General features: G+C 38.1%; 2 protein-coding genes across 3 annotated transcripts; both read right to left on the minus strand.

Annotated features, from left to right (window-relative positions):
* Positions 1 to 710: 710 nt before the first annotated feature.
* LOC121744480 lies at positions 711 to 1,667 on the minus strand. Of its 2 annotated transcripts, none has more exons than XM_042138023.1 (4): positions 1,333 to 1,552; positions 1,118 to 1,232; positions 817 to 1,048; positions 711 to 735 (listed from the first exon to the last, which is right to left on the minus strand). In XM_042138023.1, the coding sequence occupies exons 1-3, from the start codon at positions 1,410 to 1,412 to the stop codon at positions 905 to 907; spliced, it is 339 nt and encodes a 112-aa protein (XP_041993957.1). In that variant the 5' UTR covers positions 1,413 to 1,552; the 3' UTR covers positions 711 to 735; positions 817 to 904. The 2 variants fall into 2 exon arrangements, 1 of the variants encoding a protein (XP_041993957.1); XR_006038622.1 differs by lacking the exon at positions 711 to 735 and adding an exon at positions 1,642 to 1,667 and having other exon boundaries at positions 901 to 1,048; positions 1,333 to 1,523.
* A 16,369-nt stretch (positions 1,668 to 18,036) lies between these two features.
* LOC121744026 (glutelin type-D 1-like) lies at positions 18,037 to 19,560 on the minus strand. Its single transcript, XM_042137460.1, has 3 exons — positions 19,351 to 19,560; positions 18,533 to 19,253; positions 18,037 to 18,297 (listed from the first exon to the last, which is right to left on the minus strand). Exons 1-3 carry the CDS (start codon positions 19,544 to 19,546, stop codon positions 18,144 to 18,146), a joined length of 1,071 nt encoding a protein of 356 aa, XP_041993394.1. The 5' UTR covers positions 19,547 to 19,560; the 3' UTR covers positions 18,037 to 18,143.
* Positions 19,561 to 20,029: the final 469 nt, after the last annotated feature.

A 20,029-nucleotide genomic window follows, 5' to 3' on the forward strand; every position in this document is an offset into this window, starting at 1 on the left:
AATATGCTCTATATCATATCTCTGCAATATTTTATTGAATTAGACACTTATTTGTAAAGTTAGTTATCTAAATATAATATAATAGTGTTAGGAATTTAATCTAGAGAAAACTGAACTTCTTATGTGTATTTATATAATTAGGAGAAGTTATTAAATAGAAACTGTTATAAAAAATGACCAACCATCATGCTAAACATAGGAATTATATTTAGAGTAAGCCTGAAATTGGTGCTAGGTTATAGATAATCTGAAATAATAAAACAAAAAAATAGCCCAAAACAGAACCTTCATTAAATAACAAAGACATTAGCAAAGATTCATCTTAGAAGCCTGGCCAAAAACCCAAACTTGTGATGTAATGCCAAAACAACAACTCCATAACAATTAACTCAAGTTACATAATCCATCAACCACATCCCAGACCAAACTAAGATAAATATTCTAATCAGTTCAAAAAAGAGAAAAAAAGAGATTGGAAAACTGAAAAACTCCAAACAATGTCCACAATCTAATCACCAGAGCTATATCCTTACTGTTGCTAATAAGATCCTCATCATCATCTTCAATCACATTCTCTTTCTTCTTCTTCTTCTTGATCTAACCAACACGAATATCATCACAATTATCAAATTCAAAATCCAGGCATCGCTTCACATTGCCTTCAGCAATCCATTCATTGACATTCTCTTTAGTTACAACAGATAGATCAGGTGAAACAAAACCTTTATCAGTTACCTGAAAAAAGTTAAATGTCAATTCAATTCCAAATCAATTCAATATAAGTGAAGCATAGTTCTCAACTATTGTTCAAGTTACCTCTGCAATATTGGATCCAAAGAGTATATCAGACAACTTCACATCAGAGCTACAGAATTTGTGATCCAATGTTATGTTTCTCAACAATTTATGGGATATTACACACTTTGATAACATTATATGGATAATTACGATAATACTCCTTGCTATTTCTGAGTTGAACTTTGAACAACACATTTTGACCCGCAAGTTGCTCTTCAACTTCCCTAGGAATGTAATCCATTGGAGATCTCTACAACAAAAACAATCAAATTAAAACTAACCCAGCAAATAAACTGAATACCAATTATTATAAATATACCTCAGTAGTACTTCCAACCACATTAGTAACCTTTTTCCCAGTAAGCTGCACAACTTCTCTATCCCACAACAAAAGGGAAGCATTGCTTGTATAATCAACAATGTTGCCAACAAATCTGAACGTGCATAAGTGACAATGTTAATTCAAATTAATAAATCTAAAAAAAATAGAATCTGAAGAACTATAAAAGACTATTAACATCGTAAGTCTAATACCTTTTTACAGAATATGAATAATTCTTGATAGAGAAGTCACAACGAAACATATTGTCATCCAAGGTTATAACCTTCTTCATAAGTCTTACAATCCAAGTAATACCATTCTTCAAAATAACACTCAACTGATTCAAGCTTCCCAAACACCCATCCAATAGGTACCATCCTATTCACCATCAATAGAAATAGAACTAACATGGGAAGTGAAGAAGAGAATTAGGAAAAATGTACAGAAATATATTGTGCAGATTAATAGAAGAATATATAAAGAGTAAATGGAACTCATTTAAGTGAGAAGAGATGAATTACAAAGAAGAGAGAAGCTGAAATTCTGTTGCTGATTATGTGAAATTTCGACTGATAGAGTTGAGTGAGTGACTGTAAGAGTGGGTGGGAAGGGGTATTTATAGTGCTTTATAGTGCTCTCCTACTCAGCATGCTTTGGTGGAAAAATGTGCATGTTCCCAAAAAAACAAAATGACGAGCGAACTAAATAATCTGATAATTAGAATCATAAATTATAAAATTATAAAATACATAAAACAATGGAGTGATATTATTACTGCATGCGAAATACTACAATATATTTTGTTTTAAACTTATGTTCATATTAATATTGATTAATATTAATATGAACATAAGTTAATATTAGAGACTCATATTCTAATTAAAACGGCCCATTTAGTTTCATAAGTTTGCAAACACATAAGTTCATTTAAGACCCATTTTATTTCAGCAATAATTAACCTTTCATTTATTATATATATCTCACTTATTGACTTCAAATAAAACAAACCTAACCCTAAACATACAACAACCGCCTCTCACTCTCTACTCTACAGGAAAGAGAGAGAGAAGAAGAAAAAGAAGATCAACGGGCTCTCTCTCGTCAGACTACAATCATTACAGAGAAAAGAAAATGACATGGCTAGCATGGGTGGATATAGAAGAAGGTGACATGACAAGCATGTGTGGCTACAAAACCTACTCTACTAGACTCTAAAATCCGATTTTTAAAAAAAGTATGTAATTCGTTCTTTTGAATGGTTGCAAATTAATCCTAAGCCTGCTACACATTCTATCATTTAGGCAATCCAAAAGTATCAACCATATGCATGCTACAAATTCTTTCTATTAAATTTGTGAATTCCAAAGCATATTCACATATGGGCTAGAAACATAAACCTAATGGGTGTACATTAACTCCCTTACCTGCATAAATGAGTAAAACTTTTTTAGAGGATGCATTGCCTGCATATCTATCTATGTTTATGTTCATATTAATATTAGAGACAAATAACAAACTAGTTACTACTTTTGAATGGTTGCACATTAATCCTAAGCCTACTGTACATTCTATCATCTTTTGAACTTATATTCCAAATTATAAATATGAAACATACTCCCTCCGTCCCAAGGAAGATGACCTATTTCATTGGGTCTAAATATTGTGGTTTTATATTATAGGTTCTAAATATTTGGCTGTCACCTTCTCTCTCTCGGTCTTACTCTCTCTAATAGATTAGGATTCATCTATTAGGGCATCCGCAGTAATGCGGATGTCCCGGCAGAATTCCCCGCGGAATTCTCAAAAACACCTCATGCCACGTCATAAGGACTTCCCACTGCACTGCCACATCATACGGAATTCCCACAACACAGTGGCGGAATTCCCACAATAAAAAAATTCACAAATTCACAAATTAAACAATTTCTGGAATTAAACAATTTACGTAATTAAAATTTCGACGAAAATAGGGAAAAAATTCCATTAAAAAAAGAAAAGTACATTTCACCAAATAAAAAAAATACATTTCAATAATTAAAAACTACATCAACGACGACCCCTACGCTGCCATACTTCTTCAATAATATCGTTCTGGAGTCGAACGTGGGCTTATTTTTGGCGCATGTCGGCAAATGCACGGACTCGATCGACGTCGTCATGGGGAATCCCCATGCGTACATTGCTAGTGGCCACAACGTGGCTTGGACCCGCATCATCAGCATCATCATTGGCCCAATCGGTCAGTGCTGGACACTCATCTTCGACGATCATGTTGTGCATGATAATACATGCGTACATGATGTCGGCGATGCTGTCAACGTACCACAGCCGTGATGGACCCTTCACTGCCGTCCATCGAGCCTGGAGCACACCAAATGCCCGCTCCACATCCTTGCGCGCTGCCTCCTGACGTTGCGCAAAGTATACCTTCTTCGCATCCGTTGGGCATCTGATCGTCTTCACAAAGTGGCCACATCGGGTATATCCTATCCGCCAAATAATAGCCCATGTTGTGCTGGTTGCCGTTGGCGACGAAGTTGACGGCCGGACCGACGCCATGCACTGGTCGTTGAAAAGGGGCGACGACTGAAGGACGTTGATGTCGTTGTTCGACCCGGCTACTCCAAAATAGGCATGTCATATCCACAACCGGTAGTCAGCTACCGCTTCAAGGATCATCGTGGGATTCTTGGCCTTGAAACCAGTAGTGTACATCCCTTTCCAGGCAGCGGGGCAGTTCTTCCATTCCCAGTGCATACAATCTATGCTGCCTAACATCCCCAGAAACCCGTGGTTTTTCTCGTGCATATCCAGCAGAGCCTGACAATCTTCGGGGGTATGCCTCTGAAGATACCTATCCCTGAATATCTCCCTAACGCCCTGACAAAAATACTTCAGGCAGTCGCGGGCTGTCGACTCGTCGATGTGGAGGTACTCATCGAACATGTCCGCTGCACCTCCGTACGCCAACTGCCTGAGTGCGGTAGTGCACTTCTGAATTGGTGTGTGGCCAGGTTTACCCGCTGCATCCTCCCGCACTCTGAAATACCCGTATCGACGCTCCAAAGCGCCAACGATACGCATAAACAGCGGCCGCTGCATCCTAAACCGTCGCCGGAATAGGGTCTCCCCAAACCGTGGCTCCGGCGCAAAGTAGTCTTCGTACAATCGACGGTGGGCAGCGAGGTGGTCGCGGGGTACTATAGGGCGACGTTGGATGGGTCGAGGCATCGCCGGCGCTGAGGCCTCTTATTCCTCCCTCGCCGCGGCCTCCCGCACATGTGCCTAAATCGGAGTCATTACGTCTTCATGATGGCCACTACCACTACCAGCCATCACTATTATATAAAAAAAAATTAGAGAGAGAGAAACTTGTTAAAACAAGTGGTGCGAAATGAAACGAAGTTCAACGAGTGGTATATATAGACATTACAAAAAAAGTGAAATAAAGCGGAATTCCGCGGGAGTCGAAGCAATGGAGGACGTCCCCGCGGAATTCTGCTTAACGTCGCGGACCTGCGACGTCCTCAGCCCAATTCCGTATCCGTGGCGGGCACGCCTAATGGCGGACGTCCGCGACACAATTTCGAGACGTCCGTGGAAATCCGTGCGGAAGTCCGCCATTGCGGATGCTCTTACAGTGTAACAATACTCACTGTGCATACCTACTTAAGTTTCATTGTCTTTTAATAAATTTATAATGAAATAATTTTACAATTATTTTCAAAATGATAATTCTAACTAAAAGCAATTTTATTTTCAGGTACAAATGGAGTAAAAAAAAGACAATAGCAACATTGGAAATGTGAATGACTTTTAGTTTATTGTGTAAAAAAGTCACATGAGCAAACACTATTTTGATTCTAAATGTATAGCATCTACAATGTGCATCATAAAAGACTACAAAATTTAATTAAAAAAAGAAAGAAAAACAACTTCATTTCCCGCCAAAAATAGTGCCACATGACAGTCCAAAAAACTGGAACTTTATATATATATATATATATATATATATATATATATATATATAGTCCCATTATTCACAAATCTAGTCTTAAAGACCGAACTAGAGACCAAATTAGGACCCTTAGATCTAGTTTTTAGTGGATGAGATGAGATGATGTAGTGAAAATTTCCGTAGTTCATTACATACACAAATTACTTCAACACGGGGGTATTTAAGTCATTTTATAATTATGGTAAAATTTAGAATTCGTAGATCACAAAAATTTCACTCATTCTCATACCCCGCCTCTTCTTCTCTCAAAACCTCTCTGAAAAATCAAGGATTCTTCATCTTCATCGATCATCTCCGACCGATTCAACTGAAATCGGCGACAACCATCCCCGATTCAGCATCTCCATCAGACGATTCAGCATATCCATCGATCATCTCCGGCCGATTTCAACTGAAATCGACAACAATCATCCTCGATTCAACATCTCCATCAGCCGATTCGGAAATCTCCATCCGCCGAGATCGACATCTCTTCAGCCTAACCTGAAATCGGCGTCAATTCGAAATGGTTGACACACGCAAATCGTCGACCGAAGGTGAAGGACGCCTATTACATTCTGGCTGTACGTCTGGTTCAGGTAATACACATTTGATTTTTGGCTTTGATTTTTCTTTAGGAGAGATTACTTCAACATTTGATTGTTGCATAAATCGATTACTCTAGGATAGATTACTTCACATTACTTCTCTGATATTTAAGAGAAATATATCAAAAAGTGTGGCTACAGAAATCATCGATTTAGTTCATTTCATGAGGATATTACTTCATTTCATGAGGTTATTACATCATTTTATGAGGCTATTAATTTAGTGTTTGATTTTTCATTTTTTTCGAATTTATGTGGTTAATGTGTGCTTCTGGCTCATTTCTGGACTCATTTGAATTATGTGGCATAAAATGATATGCATCTTCTAAATGTGATTTATTACTTTATAATTTGGAAACATTGCTTCATAGTTCAGATTTCAAAGCACAATACTTTAGCTGTTGATTTTAATGGTTGACACAAGAAAATCGTCGATGGAAGGTGAACGACGGTGATTGCGTTCTGGTAGAACGTCTGCCTCAAATAATACACTCTTTTGAAGCTTTATAGTTTTTGAAATTCTAATTTACTTCATCTGTTTGTAATTTGGTTTCTGATTTTCGTCCAATTATTTCATGAAGCAGAGCGGAGGAAGGTCAACGTAGGCGTCAAATATACTCGTAGGTCAGTAGCTAAATCACAACCGGTGGATAAATCAAAACACAAGAAAAGTTCGTTTGATGTTCAGTACTGCAAGCCAAATAAATCCTTATGCCAGAAGTTAAAAATAAATTTATGACCTAGTCCTAATTCATGAGATGAAGTTAACTGTGTTGTATGAATTTTATTAATTGTGTTATATGCATATTTTGTGACGAAATAACAGTTGAATGAACTAACTAACCTATTTGATGAAGTAATAACCTCATGAAATGAAGTAATATAAACTAACATGTTTTGTATGCATATTTTGCTAGGAAATAAGATTGAATAAACTAACTAACCAATATGATGAAGTAATAACCTAATGAAATGAAGTAATATAAACTGACTTGTTTTGTATGCATATTTTCCTTTATAATTACATTGAATGAACTAAATAACTTATTTGATGAAGTAATAACCACATGAAATGAAGTAATATAAACTGACATGTTTTGTATGTGTATATTTAGCTGGGAAGTATACTTGTAGTGAACTAAAGAACCTAATGATAATGTTACAAACTATTTTAATGATGATATAAACTATGTTTCAAATGTTGAATTGTTGTTATGTGTTTCTTATATATAGGTGAAGATAACACAGGGGAAAATCTTTTAACTCACAACGGGGTGAAAAATCAAATCGGAGGAGAGGGATGAAGAGTTTCGGAAGATGTAGTTGAGGCATGGTGACATGGTGATGAGGACATTTGTGCAATCACTAGATGGGCCGTCCCCACGCCCTAACAAATGGGCGGTGCCCAGAATCACGGCTCAGCCCATTGAGATGGGTTGGTGTGTCAAATTTGGATGATTTCTTGTACTGGACAAGTTTGTATTTTTTTTTTCTTTTTTCAAATGGAGAGTTTGTATTTGGTTATGGGGTTTATACAGTGAGGATGGTGTGGTTTACCAACTTTCTCCTACAGTGGAAATAGTTGACTATTTTAGAGAAAATTCAAATGATTTTATTCACGCACAGTAGTTTAATGAATAATAAACTACTACAATGATATAATGAACCTCCTGGGATGAACAATAAATACTAATAAATATTTGATTACTAAAACACTTCACACAATCTATTCAATTTAAAGTTTGCCAAAAATTTAAACAAATCCAAATTCAGAGTGTAATGAAGTAATAAAACACATGGAATGAAGTAAATAACTACAGTAATGAAGTACGAAACCTTTTTACAAAATTTGAGTTACTTCATTCCAATAGTTAATTACTTCATTCCAATAGATTATTACTTCATTCCACTTTGAATTCGAATTTGTTTAACCTTTTTACAAAATTTAAAGCGAATAGACTGTGTGAAGTGTTTTCAGTTTATTACTTCATCTAGTAGATTAATTACTTCATTCCAATAGTTAATTACTTCATTCCAATAAATTATTACTTAATTCCACTTTGAATTTGTTTAACTTTTTTACAAAATTTAAAGCGAATGGACTGTGTGAAGTGTTTTCAGTTTATTACTTCATCCAGTAGATTAATTACTTCATTCCTATAGTTAATTACTCCATTCCAATAGATTATTACTTCATTCCACTTTGAATTTGAATTTGTTTAACTTTTGTACAAAATTTAAAACGAATAGACTGTGTGAAGTGTTTTCAGTTTATTACTTCATCCAGTAGATTAATTACTTCATTCCAATAGTTAAATACTTCATTCCAATAGATTATTACTTCATTCCACTTTGAACGTGAATATTGCGAAATTGAATTGAACGTGGAATGAAGAAGATCCACGCAGATCGTGGATGGCAGATTGAAGAAGATCGACGCAGAGCAGCTCGTGAATTGCGAGAGAATTGAAAGCTTTTGATGAGCCCGAAACGAATGAAACACCAGCTGCAGCGTGAATTGAACGTGAATATTGCGAAATTGAATTGAACGTGGAATGAAGAAGATCGACGCAGATCGTAGATGGCAGATTGAAGAAGATCGACGTAGAGCAGATCGTGAATTGCGAGAGAATTGAAAGCTTTTGACGAGCCCAAAACAAATGAAACACCAGTTGCAACGTGAATTGAACGTGAATATTGCGAAATTGAATTGAACGTGGAATGAAGAAGATCGACGCAGATCGTGGATGGCAGATTGAAGAAGATCGACGTAGAGCAGATCGTGAATTGCGAGAGAATTGAAAGCTTTTGACGAGCCCAAAACAAATGAAACACCAGTTGCAACGTGAATTGAACGTGAATATTGCGAAATTGAATTGAACGTGGAATGAAGAAGATCGACGCAGATCGTGGATGGCAGATTGAAGAAGATCGACGTAGAGCAGATCGTGAATTGCGAGAGAATTGAAAGCTTTTGACGAGCCAAAAACGAATGAAACACCAGTTGCAGCGTGAATTGAACGTGAATATTGCGAAATTGAATTGAACGTGGAATGAAGAAGATCGACGCAGGTCGTGGATGGCAGATTGAAGAAGATCGACGCAGATCGTGGATGGCAGATTGAAGAAGATCGACGCAGAGCAGATCGTGGATGGCAGATTGAAGAAGATCGACGCAGAGCAGATCGTGAATTGCGAGAGAATTGAAAAAAATTGCGTGAAAATTCAAAGAGATTAAGATAAAGAGAATCATGTTATGTATGTTAAGAATTGATTTCCTAAAATGCCCCTCAGCAAGTGTTTATTGAATAAAATATTAAGTTAATTGCAATTTAATCCTAACCATAAGATCAAAAAAATGAAGGGCCCTAATTTGGTCTCTAGTTCGGTCTTTAAAATTGGTTCGACATTGATCACTTCCCTATATATATATATATATATATATATATATATATATATATATATATATATATATATATATATAGATGGACTCACTCTCCATTTTAACATTTTCAGTATATTACAATTTGGGTAAGGTATAATATATCGATTTATTTAAGTATGATAATGCTATGAATTTTTACCTATAACGTATACCAAAAGTATGGTATATATCAAAAATAGAAATATTCTATTCCCTATGTCCAAATTAAGTTGAGTCATATTTCTTTTTGTGATGTTCCAACTAAGTTGAGTCATTTCTATTTTTAATAAAAAAACAAAACATCTAATCACTCTTACTTTATTTCATCACCTACTTTACTCTTTTATCTTTATCTTTTCTACTTTATTTCTCTAGTCTACTTTTCAAAATAATTTCTTAATCTTCATGCCAAAAATTTTGACTTAACTCAGTTAGAACGGAGGGAGTAATATATATTATAGGACGGATGAAAAAAATTTGAAAGAATTTTTATTTTTATGGGATGAATGGAGTATATGAGTTGAATATGTTAAGTTGTTACCTATATTTAAAAGTGAATATGTTAAGTTGTTAACTATATTTAAGTGTTTATGGTTTATTAATTTGGATGTTCCCCAAGTACTTTGACTTCTTGAGCCACCTTTTGATTTTCCTCAAATTTCTCCATATGATCGTTTGAATTTTATTATAACATATATAATGTATTTTAATTTTCAAGTTAGTATAATTTTTTTAATATAAGGTATATTTTATACTCACTTTATCTCAACTAAGTTGAGTCATTCTTTTTTTTATAAAATATAAAAATTTTAATCACCCTTAATTTATTCTTTTTTCTACTTTACTCTCTCTTATTTTATGCTACTTTATTCATCTCTCTTATTTTTATGTTATCTTCATTTATTCTATTTTACATAATTTCTTAATCTATGTGCCAAATAAAATTTCCCGCACTTAATTGGACCAAGGGTTACATAAGTATTTTAATAAGAAAAAGTTATTTAATTAAATGCCATACTACTATAAATTATTAATACAGTGTTGTGGAATTAATGTGAAATTCAAATTAGTATGTAGGTATAATTAAAAAAGTATAAAAAGTACGTGAATAGGGAATATTCTTTGGGATTTAAGTTTGATGTAATAGTTGAAGTAAAATTATATTTTGTTGTGGAATACTCCCCCCGTCCCTCAAGAATATGCACTCTTTTCTTTTTAGTCAATCCCACATGAATATGCACTTTCTAATTTTGGAAAGTCTTTTCTCTCTAATGAGTGGGATTCATTATCCATTAACAATACTTTATTTACTTTTTCTCTCTACCTCTCTTTTACTTTCCCAATTTTACATTAAAACTCGTATCGACCTCAAAGTTTGAGATTAACTAAAATGATTGACGTGATGGTCTAGCACCTCATCCCTTAAGCATGGGGTCAATACATATGTCACAACGGCACTTCCATTAGTCCAAATATTATATTGTCACAAGAGCACTTATTCTTTTATTCTTCCCATTAATAAAATAGACACGACCCAAAGTACACAGGGGATACTTTGCTGGGTTGGAAAACACATATGTTGTTGTGGTTTACACATAGCTATCGCACAAACACTAATCTTTTTTTTTAACTCTAAAGATGAGTTTTCCCCTCTCGACTTATTCCATCTTAAATCAGTTGTGGTGCAAAATTTTCATTTTGGTTGTTGTACTTTGGATAACTTGGGATTTAAGAACATGTATACTATAGAATTCCTATTCGACTATCTCTATTTATTTTTTAAAAAACTTGATTGGCTGTTATCCTTATGTACAGGAGGATGCAGGTGGTTTTTCTAAGACAAAATTTTGAGAAGTTTGCAAATAATAGTGTCGAAAAGGTATTCATGTCGATCCAAAAGCTACTGTTTTAATTTGTTTTTAATGTTAAACATGTTGTGAAAGCAATCTATGTTCTGTTTCATGCTCTCGTGAAAGCCATCTAAACATGGCGGAAAACAACATAACAATGAAATCATCGTAGAGACAATATATGTGTATCACTCGAATGCTACTACAATGGCTTGATTATTCTATGCTACATATGAAATATAATCAAACACAATAAATTCCTGATCTTTTCCTTTCTTAATTCAAATCTAGTTATGGATGATATCACTATGATTTTTTGATTGATTCTTGCCTCGATTCCTTGATTTTCTCTTAATTGATTTCTCCATTCCAATACTCCGTCTCAAATTGAGTATCGAGCTTTTCAATACTTAACTTGCACGATCTTCAGTTTTATTAATAGTTTATATTGTATTCAGAAGTCTTTCAATTTTTATTGATATTTTATGTTTTTATCATAGAGCTTCTTCAATTCATTATTGATAGTTTAGACTTACACTAAAGAGTTTTTTTTTCATTGAAAGTTTGGGCTCGTTTCAAGGAACTGCTTCAGTCTTCACTTCCGATGACAGTTTTTGCTCATGTCTAGTTTATGGTCATGTCTGGAGCTACTTCAAATTTTCATTTGACAGTTTAAGCTTGCGTCTAGGAGCACTTCAATTTTTCTTTACAATTTTTGCTTATGTCAACAGCCAACTTAGACAGTTTTTTCTCATATTCGGGAGTCACTTAGATAGTTAATTTTAGCTCGTATCTAGGAACTACTTTGATAATTTTAACTCAATATCTAAGAGTCGCTTCAATTTTACTTGTAATATTAGTACTTAGTAGGGTGTATATTGGTATTATATTCCAAGTAAATAATAATATATTCTTGTTCCATCTCAGAGAAACATAGTACTCCATTCATATCTTTCACATTTGTTGCGTATTTAAAATGGGAAACGCACTTTGGTTATTTAATGACATTCGACTACCTAAACGTTCGCCGTTCTTTCGAACATAGTACTTACTACCTTTTAATAAAATGTGGGGTAAAATGCAGGGCGACACACTAATGCATATCGATTCGAGATTAAAAATATGCCCTAAATTCAGATTTATAGTCAAGTTGAAGCAAATTCATATAGGTTCATCTGTGATCTGTGTATTAGATTATTAAGTGTAGACAATGAGCACTGAATTAAAATTTCGACTCCTATTTTCTGCATGAGTTTAGGAAAGCAATTCTCAGATATGCACTATTGATTGAACAAAATCATACTCCTATCTATCAACCATGATTTCTTATCCTATTTAATTCTTGTGGATAAGCATGACAAAATCAAGATTTTCTATATGAGCAGTAATTTGTATCGAATTCAATTGGGAAAACTCAAAATCAATCAGATTATTATAGGGTACAATCTTCCATACCATAACTCAAATAAATGTTAAAATAAATGTCATTTTTAAATCAAAAAATTTCTCTTAAATTTTTTTTTTGGGTTTTCAATTTATGAATAATTATGTTATTTATTTTATACAATCAAAATTAGTCTCATTCACTTGTTATTCACATTTTTAATTCTATAATCTATGTATAAAAGAATGACATTCAATAACTTTGTTTAGTCACTTATTGTTAAACTAGGTTGGGATCGGTAGGGAAGAAGAGATTATTATTCATTCATTCTATCATTGTCATACATAAGGTATTACTATATAGGCCTAACGAGAGCTATACAAGGAAAACAAATAAATTTACATTAATTGGTATCTTCTATGATTGGCAGGATATATTCTTCCGTGATCTTCCCTGATTGAGAGCCGATTCCTCGTGGTACTCCGATATCTTCTCCAACACTCCCCCTCAAGTTAAGTAACGGGATTCCCGATATTTAACTTGCATAACACTTCTCGAAATGATTTCGAGTTCACTGCCTTAGTCAATATGTCCGCCAACTGGTCTTCGGATTTGACATAAGGCATTTCAACTATCTTTGCTTCAATATTGTCCTTTATAAAGTGCATATCCACTTCCACATGCTTAGTACGATCGTGTTGAACTGGATTTTCAGAGATACTTATCGCAGCCTTGTTGTCGCAGAACAGCTTGCAAGTTTGAGATGAAAACATCTCCAACTCCCTCATGAGTTTCCGAAGCCACAATAATTCAGTCAATCCACTCTTAATACCACGAAACTCGGCCTCTGCACTAGATAGTGCCACTACCTTTTGTTTCTTACTTCTCCATGTTACGAGGTTTCCTCCCACAAACGTGAAGTATCCCACGGTGGATTTCCTATCATTTAGGATTTCCAGCCCAATCAGCATCAGTAAATCCATGTATCTGTAGGTGCCCGTGTTTCTCAAATAGTAACCCGTGTTCGACAGTTCCCTTTAAATAACGAACAATCCGTAGAACTGCCTCCCAATGTTCTTCTTGGGGTGCGTGCATAAACTGACTCACCACTCCTACAGCATAAGCTATGTCTGGTCTTGTATGTGACAGGTAGATCAACCTTCCGACCAATCGTTGGTATTTTCCTCTGTCAGTCAGCCTTGCTCCTTCCTTCATCTGAAGTCCATGATTTTGGATCATTGGAGTGTCGGCTGGTTTACAGTCCAACATCCCTATTTCGGCTAATAGATCCAGCACATATTTCTTCTGGTTGATGAAAATTCCCTTTCTCGATCTCAGAACTTCTATTCCCAGGAAATACTTCAACGGTCCCAAATCTTTCATCTCGAATTCACTGAACAGATTCTTCCTTAGTTCGGCCATCTCTTCTGTGTCATCCCCGGTAAGTATCATGTCATCCACATATATGATTAAACATGTGATTTTGTCTCCACTCTTCTTCATGAACAGTGTGTGGTCGGAGTTACTTTGCCGGTATCCATACTTTTTCATCACCTCTGTGAACCTCCCAAACCACGCCCTTGGAGACTGTTTTAGCCCATAAAGTGTCTTCTGCAGCTTACACACCTCTCCACTTTGAAACTCATCCGTGAATCCCGGGGGAGGATCCATAAACACAGGCTTTGGCAGCTCTCCATGCAGAAATGCATTCGTCACATCGAACTGATGAAGGGGCCAATCCTTGTTGGCAGCAACTGAGAATAGTACTCTCACAGTATTAATTTTTGCCACAGGTGAAAAGGTCTCAGCATAATCGACCCCATACGTCTAGGTGTACCCTTTTGCCACAAGTCTGGCTTTATACCTCTCTATAGTACCGTCTGGTCTCCTTTTGATAGTGAACACCCATCTACACCCAACAGTTCTTCCTCCTTCTGGCAACTTGTCTTTGATCCATGTATTGTTTCTCATCAGTGCCTTCATTTCGGTAAGCATAGCATCCCTCCAGTGCTTATGCTTTATTGCTTCCTCGGCAGTTTGCGGGATCTCCTCTTCTTCGTACAAGGCAGCTTCAAATGCCTTTGCCATTTTTGCTAGGTTCCCTTGCACAAAATTCGCCACTCCGTACCGACTATTTTTTTCCAATTTTCTCAGGTGAATATCTCTTTGGGGGAATTCCTCGAGTGCTCCGGGAAGGAAGGACGTACCTCCCTGTGTCGCTGTCGATTGTGTTGTCTTCTTCCAATGGTTCTGCACTTGTTTGATCAGTGGAAATTGTATGGAGATTCGGATCAGTAATTACCTCGGATATCGGGGAAGAATGATCGAGGGATGGTTGAGATGACTCACTGGCCGAGGACAAGACATGCTCGGCAGTAGTGACTGTCACTGGTTCTGGTGGATCCCCAATCAAAGAACTTGGAAGTGGCACAACCCAACTTAGATAGTCCACTGAATTACTGGTACTACTACTACTCTCCCCCTGACTACTAAGGTGGGTATGATAGAAGTACTCGGTTTCTAAGAAGTTACAGTTCATGGTGGTGGTGATTTTCCGGGTATGAGGATCAAAGCAGCGGTAGCCCTTTTGGTTTACCCCGATAATTTGGTCCTCTCATATTTAGCTACATGAGTGTAGACAGTGCACCCAAAGACTTTTGGTTGAAGGTTCAAGTGTTGAGGGATTTTGGACTGGGATGATAGTATATCGAGAGGGGTTTTTTTGTTTAGTATTTTTGTGGGCAACCGGTTCATGAGATAGACGGAAGTGGCTATGGCTTCGGGCCAAAAATGTTCCGGAACTTTTGATTCAATCATTAGGGCTCGGGCGATTTCTAGGATCGTCCTATTTTTCCGTTCGGCTACCCCATTTTGTTCTGGTGTATAGGCACAAGAGGTTTGATGAACCATTCCTTGGGTTTGGAAAAACTGGGTCATGGGGCTATTGATAAACTCCCTCCCGTTATCAGATCGAAGGATTTTGATTGAGGTATGAAATTGGGTTTGAACCATTTTACAAAACAAAACGAATTTATCAATAACCTCAGATTTATGCTTCATAAAATAGATCCAAGTCATACGTGTGCAATCATCAACAAATATAATAATGTAACGGAAACCATTCCCCCCGGCAAAAGGTGCCGGACCCCACACATCAGAGTGAACCAACGAAAACATAGATTGCATTCGAGTGTTTGAAGGTTTAAAAGATTGTCGGTGGTTTTTTACCAAAACACAAGTCTCACAAAAGAAATCAGCAGGAATAGAATGGTTTGGAAAAAGTAGCTTAAAATAACTAGGGGAAGGATGTCCTAGTCGTCGGTGCCACAGCCAAATTTCTTGTCTCGTGGATCCGTGAGCCAGCATTGCACTACCATGTTGAGCTATCTCGTCCACGTAGTAAAGTCCACAGTGCTCAGTGCCACGCCCAAGTATCCTCTTCGTCCGAATATCCTGTAGAATGCAGAAAGTAGGGTGCATCAGAAGAGTACAGTTCAATTCCTTTGTCACATGACTAATTGACATCAAACGCTGTGATAAGGTCGGAACATATAAGCAGTTTTGGAGACGGAGTGTGGGAGAAATTTCTATAGTACCCGACCCTTCAACTGTAATTAATTCCCCACTGGCGGTTTTAATATAGGTTTTAGCAATTTTACTCATGCTAATAAAATCACTTCGGTTTGGGGTCATAGTATCAGTGGCCCCACAGTCAAAAATCCATCCCTTCGTCATATTGGTTCCCCTGTTTACATGGAATACAGTGGGTATTTTATCTAAGGGAGCAAATGGGTTTTTTGTTACATATTCACAAACATATGGGCTAAAATCAGAACTTTCAGCATGATATGGGCCTAAACATAAATTATCACAGTCTGGGGGTCTACTTGGCAAATAATGGGGTTCAATTTCCAATTTTCGAAACTTGAGGGGGGGTTTATGTAGATAGAGAGAGTTGCTAGGGCTTGGTGTATAACCAAGCCCAATACCTCCTTTGTCCGTCGGCGCCGTCCCCTCTCTTCCAGCAAAATTCCCGGCCCCCCTGATGCTGCCGCCGCCGGTTGGAGCCTCCGTGCTCACCGTCGGTCCATTCTGGGTTGTTCCCCCACGCCCTCCGTTCTGATTTCTGGGTTGTTCGTCGGTGATTCCGACCGCGATTTTCGCCGCCCTCATCTTCTGCCTCTCCTCCCACCATTCGGGATAACCTAGCCGTTTAAAACACGTCTCATACGTGTGTTTGGGCTTCTAACAGTGTGTGCACCACAGCCCTGATTTGTCCGGTCGGTTTCCCGGTCGGCCGGTAGCTACGTTGGGTCGCGGTGGTCCTCCATTCCGATATGCTGGACGTTGGCTTTGGGCCGCCAATCCACTCCCGATTCCATCTCCAGATGATGTATCGGTATTCACACCGACGGTTTCGAGGTTCGGGGAAGACGATGCCGGTGGCATGATCTGTCGTCGAGCCACCTCCGTCTTCACCCACCCGTAAGCCGACTCCACTGATGGGTAGGGCTCCTCCTTGAGGATGTCCCTCTTGATCGAATCGTACTCCGGGTTCAGCCCTGCTAGGAACTTGAACAACCGCTTCTCGTTCAAGTGGACTCGGTATTGGTCGACCCCCTTATCACAACATGTGATCGGCTTCTTCTGGCACCGGTCAACATTGATCCATAACCCATGGATCCTTCGGTAATATGTCTCTAAGTCCATGCTTCCTTGTTTAATCGTTAAAATTTTCTCCTCCAGATCGAATATTAAGTATTTGTCTGCCTTGTTTTCGAATGTCACTGCGAGACTATCCCACAGCGCCTTGGATGTTTGATGGTGCGCGAAATCGGCGATGATTTCATCTTCGATGTTGTCGACGATCCACGAGAATACCACCAAATCGTCCTCCTCCCAATCATCGTACCCCTTGCTCCCTGGCTCTGGGGGTTCTTTTCGGATGTGCGAATACGCACCTCGGCCGCCTATCTTGACTTTCATAAGTCTCGACCACAGCGGGTAATTTTTTCCGTCGAGTTTGAACGCCACAACGACATTCTTACTATTTTTCAGTCTGGTTGGTTGTTCTGGATCAATTTTGGTTTCGGCTGTTTCTGACATTTTCTGTAGGATTTGGTTATTCTGGATTTTGGTTGGAAAGGGTCGGGATTGGTATATCTTCGGCTATGATGAGATTTCTCTGAGCCGACATCTAACCTGCTCTGATACCATGTTAAACTAGGTTGGGATCGGTAGGGAAGAAGAGATTATTATTTATTCATTCTATCATTGTCATACATAAGGTATTACTATATAGGCCTAACGAGAGCTATACAAGGAAAACAAATAAATTTACATTAATTGGTATCTTCTATGATTGGCAGGATATATTCTTCCGTGATCTTCCGTGATTGAGAGCCGATTCCTCGTGATACTCCGAGATCTTCTCCAACACTTATTACTAAGTATATTGAGAAAGACTAGCTATCAAATTCTATTCATATTTTCTAATTCCAGTTCTCGTGTTTTTCAGGATATTAATGCAGTCGTGGAATTTTTTCCTCGACGAATAAGAAACACAGTTGAAGAAGAAAAATAAAAATTAAATTCCCAAAATAACGGTTAAACAACTGTGCAATTAACTGAAAATTGAAGCTTGTGAAAGAAACCTAACAAAAGTAGAATTAAAAAAAAAACTCCAAAAACCGTCCAAATTGAAATGCTCATCGATAATTAATTATTAAGAAGAAAAAAATATAAAAAGAAGACGTTGGATCAATTCGGTGGCGGGAAAAAGATCTCTTCCGCCTTCCTCTTTGAGCTAAACTTCTCCTCCACATCCGTCGGAACATTAAACGACGCCCTCAACACCTCCGGCGACAGAGCCTTCCATACCGATGTCCTTCCCGCCAGATGCGTGAAAATTGGGCTGCAAACCAACCAATCAGATTCAAAATCAACACTCACAGAGTTAATAATAATTGGGCATGTGTGGTTTTGTGAGTTAATTAAGAGGGAAAAGTAAGAGATAAGAAATACTAGTAGAGATGCGTTGTTTCCAATTTAAGAAACGTTTTTTTTTATTGAGACAGACTCAAAAAGAACTATCATTTTTTTAATGGTACGTAAAAATATAATAATAAAGGTTAAATGAGATTACTAACTTTGGAGTGGTGATGATAGAGAACCAGTCCATGCCATCGGGGTCCGAAATCTTGGAGACGACGAAAAACCTAGGAACGATGAAGAGGTTGCCGGCCTTGATGGTGGTCTCGAGCACGCGCTTGCCGTCGACTCCGACGACCTGGACGCGGCCGCTGCCCCTAACAATATAGGTGACCTGCAGCGCCGAGTCGCAGGAGAAGCCAGGGGAGCACATGGCTCCCCCGTTGAGCATCACGAGGTCGGCTCCAAGGCCGACCTCCCCGACAAGGGGCAGGTTCTTGGTGTTGAGGACCACGACCTTGCCTCCACCCTTGATGTCAACATCAAGGGGGGCCTCAATGCAGTTGAGCGCCATTCCGGTGTAGTGATCCTTCTTTGGTTCCGGCATCTTGGCGTCGGCAGGGAGCTTCACGATGCCCTTGCCCGACTGGCTGCCGACGAGGGTCTTGACGGTGGCCTCGTCGAGGTCCCAGGCGCGGCCCACGAACTCGGTGGAGAAGCCGGTGAAGATGCCGTTGGGGCCGGTGAGGAACATGTCCGTGAAGCTGCCGGCCTTGTGAGCGGTCTTGGTGTCGCCGAGGAAGAGGATGCCCAGCTCGGTATCCTCCTTGTTGTACCACCACGTCGTCACGCCGAAGGGGAGGGCGATGGCGTCGCCCTTCTTGATCGCCAGCACTTTCTCCTCCTTCTCTGGCAGGATGATCCCGGCCACTCCACTGCCTGTGTTTTTAATTAATATAATAATAAAATTTTTGGTACTGCCTTTAAATTTATGTTCATTTATCAATTAAAAAAATGAGTAGTACTATTATAATACCTTGAAGAACGTAGGCAACCTTGGCGGAATCGGAGTAGCGGGGCAGGGCGAAGCCGTTCTTCTCGAGGAAGAGCTTGGCGGCGCCGATGTTGCCCTCTTTGAGCATGGGGAGCTCGCTGGGGCACCACGAGTGGTAGGCGCCACCATCTCCGCCGTAGATCTTCTTGGCCAACTTGGGTGTCAAATCGATCTCCATTGTATGATGTGATGTAAAGCTCGAAACACAAGTGATGATTTGGAATTGGTGATTGAATGAATATATGGTTGATAAGTGGGGTTATCTATAGGGGGGGGGGATTTTGAGCTTGTCAAAACTACCGGTGTCGATGCATATCCATTAAATATAATTAGAGTGCGCGTATTTTTCGATTTGATTGTAGAATAAGCAAAACCAATTATTTGTGTTAACCAGCGATATGGAACTTTGGATCATATCCTTATGGATATAAATTTTAATTAGTTAAATAATTAAGATCGTGTTAATTTGGTATTAGTAAGAAGATACGATATTACTGTATATGAGTAAGAAGATACAGTATATTATATGAGTAAGAAGAATTAATCACGTACGGCTATCTGTATCTTATATGCGTAGCAGTATTTAATTCATGTGGATTGAGCCTTTTGTAATATTAAAGTGAAGATTAAACGTTAATTACGTTGCTAAGTTATCGGATTG

Source organism: Salvia splendens, chromosome 8 (genome assembly GCF_004379255.2).
Source record: "Salvia splendens isolate huo1 chromosome 8, SspV2, whole genome shotgun sequence".
NCBI classification, from domain to species: domain Eukaryota; kingdom Viridiplantae; phylum Streptophyta; class Magnoliopsida; order Lamiales; family Lamiaceae; genus Salvia; species Salvia splendens.

What these genes read in the sequence shown, in the direction of transcription:
- LOC121744480 (XM_042138023.1), bottom strand. Translation starts at nt 1,412, where the DNA reads ATGAAGAAGGTTATAACCTTGGATGACAATATGTTTCGTTGTGACTTC. An exon ending in TATTCATATTCTGTAAAAAG is followed by an intron (nt 1,233 to 1,332) that starts GTATTAGACTTA and finishes ATGCACGTTCAG; the next exon opens with ATTTGTTGGCAACATTGTTG. An exon ending in TGGTTGGAAGTACTACTGAG is followed by an intron (nt 1,049 to 1,117) that starts GTATATTTATAA and finishes TTTTTGTTGTAG; the next exon opens with AGATCTCCAATGGATTACAT.
- LOC121744026 (XM_042137460.1), bottom strand. Translation starts at nt 19,546, where the DNA reads ATGGAGATCGATTTGACACCCAAGTTGGCCAAGAAGATCTACGGCGGA. An exon ending in GGTTGCCTACGTTCTTCAAG is followed by an intron (nt 19,254 to 19,350) that starts GTATTATAATAG and finishes TTAAAAACACAG; the next exon opens with GCAGTGGAGTGGCCGGGATC. An exon ending in TCTATCATCACCACTCCAAA is followed by an intron (nt 18,298 to 18,532) that starts GTTAGTAATCTC and finishes GTTGGTTTGCAG; the next exon opens with CCCAATTTTCACGCATCTGG.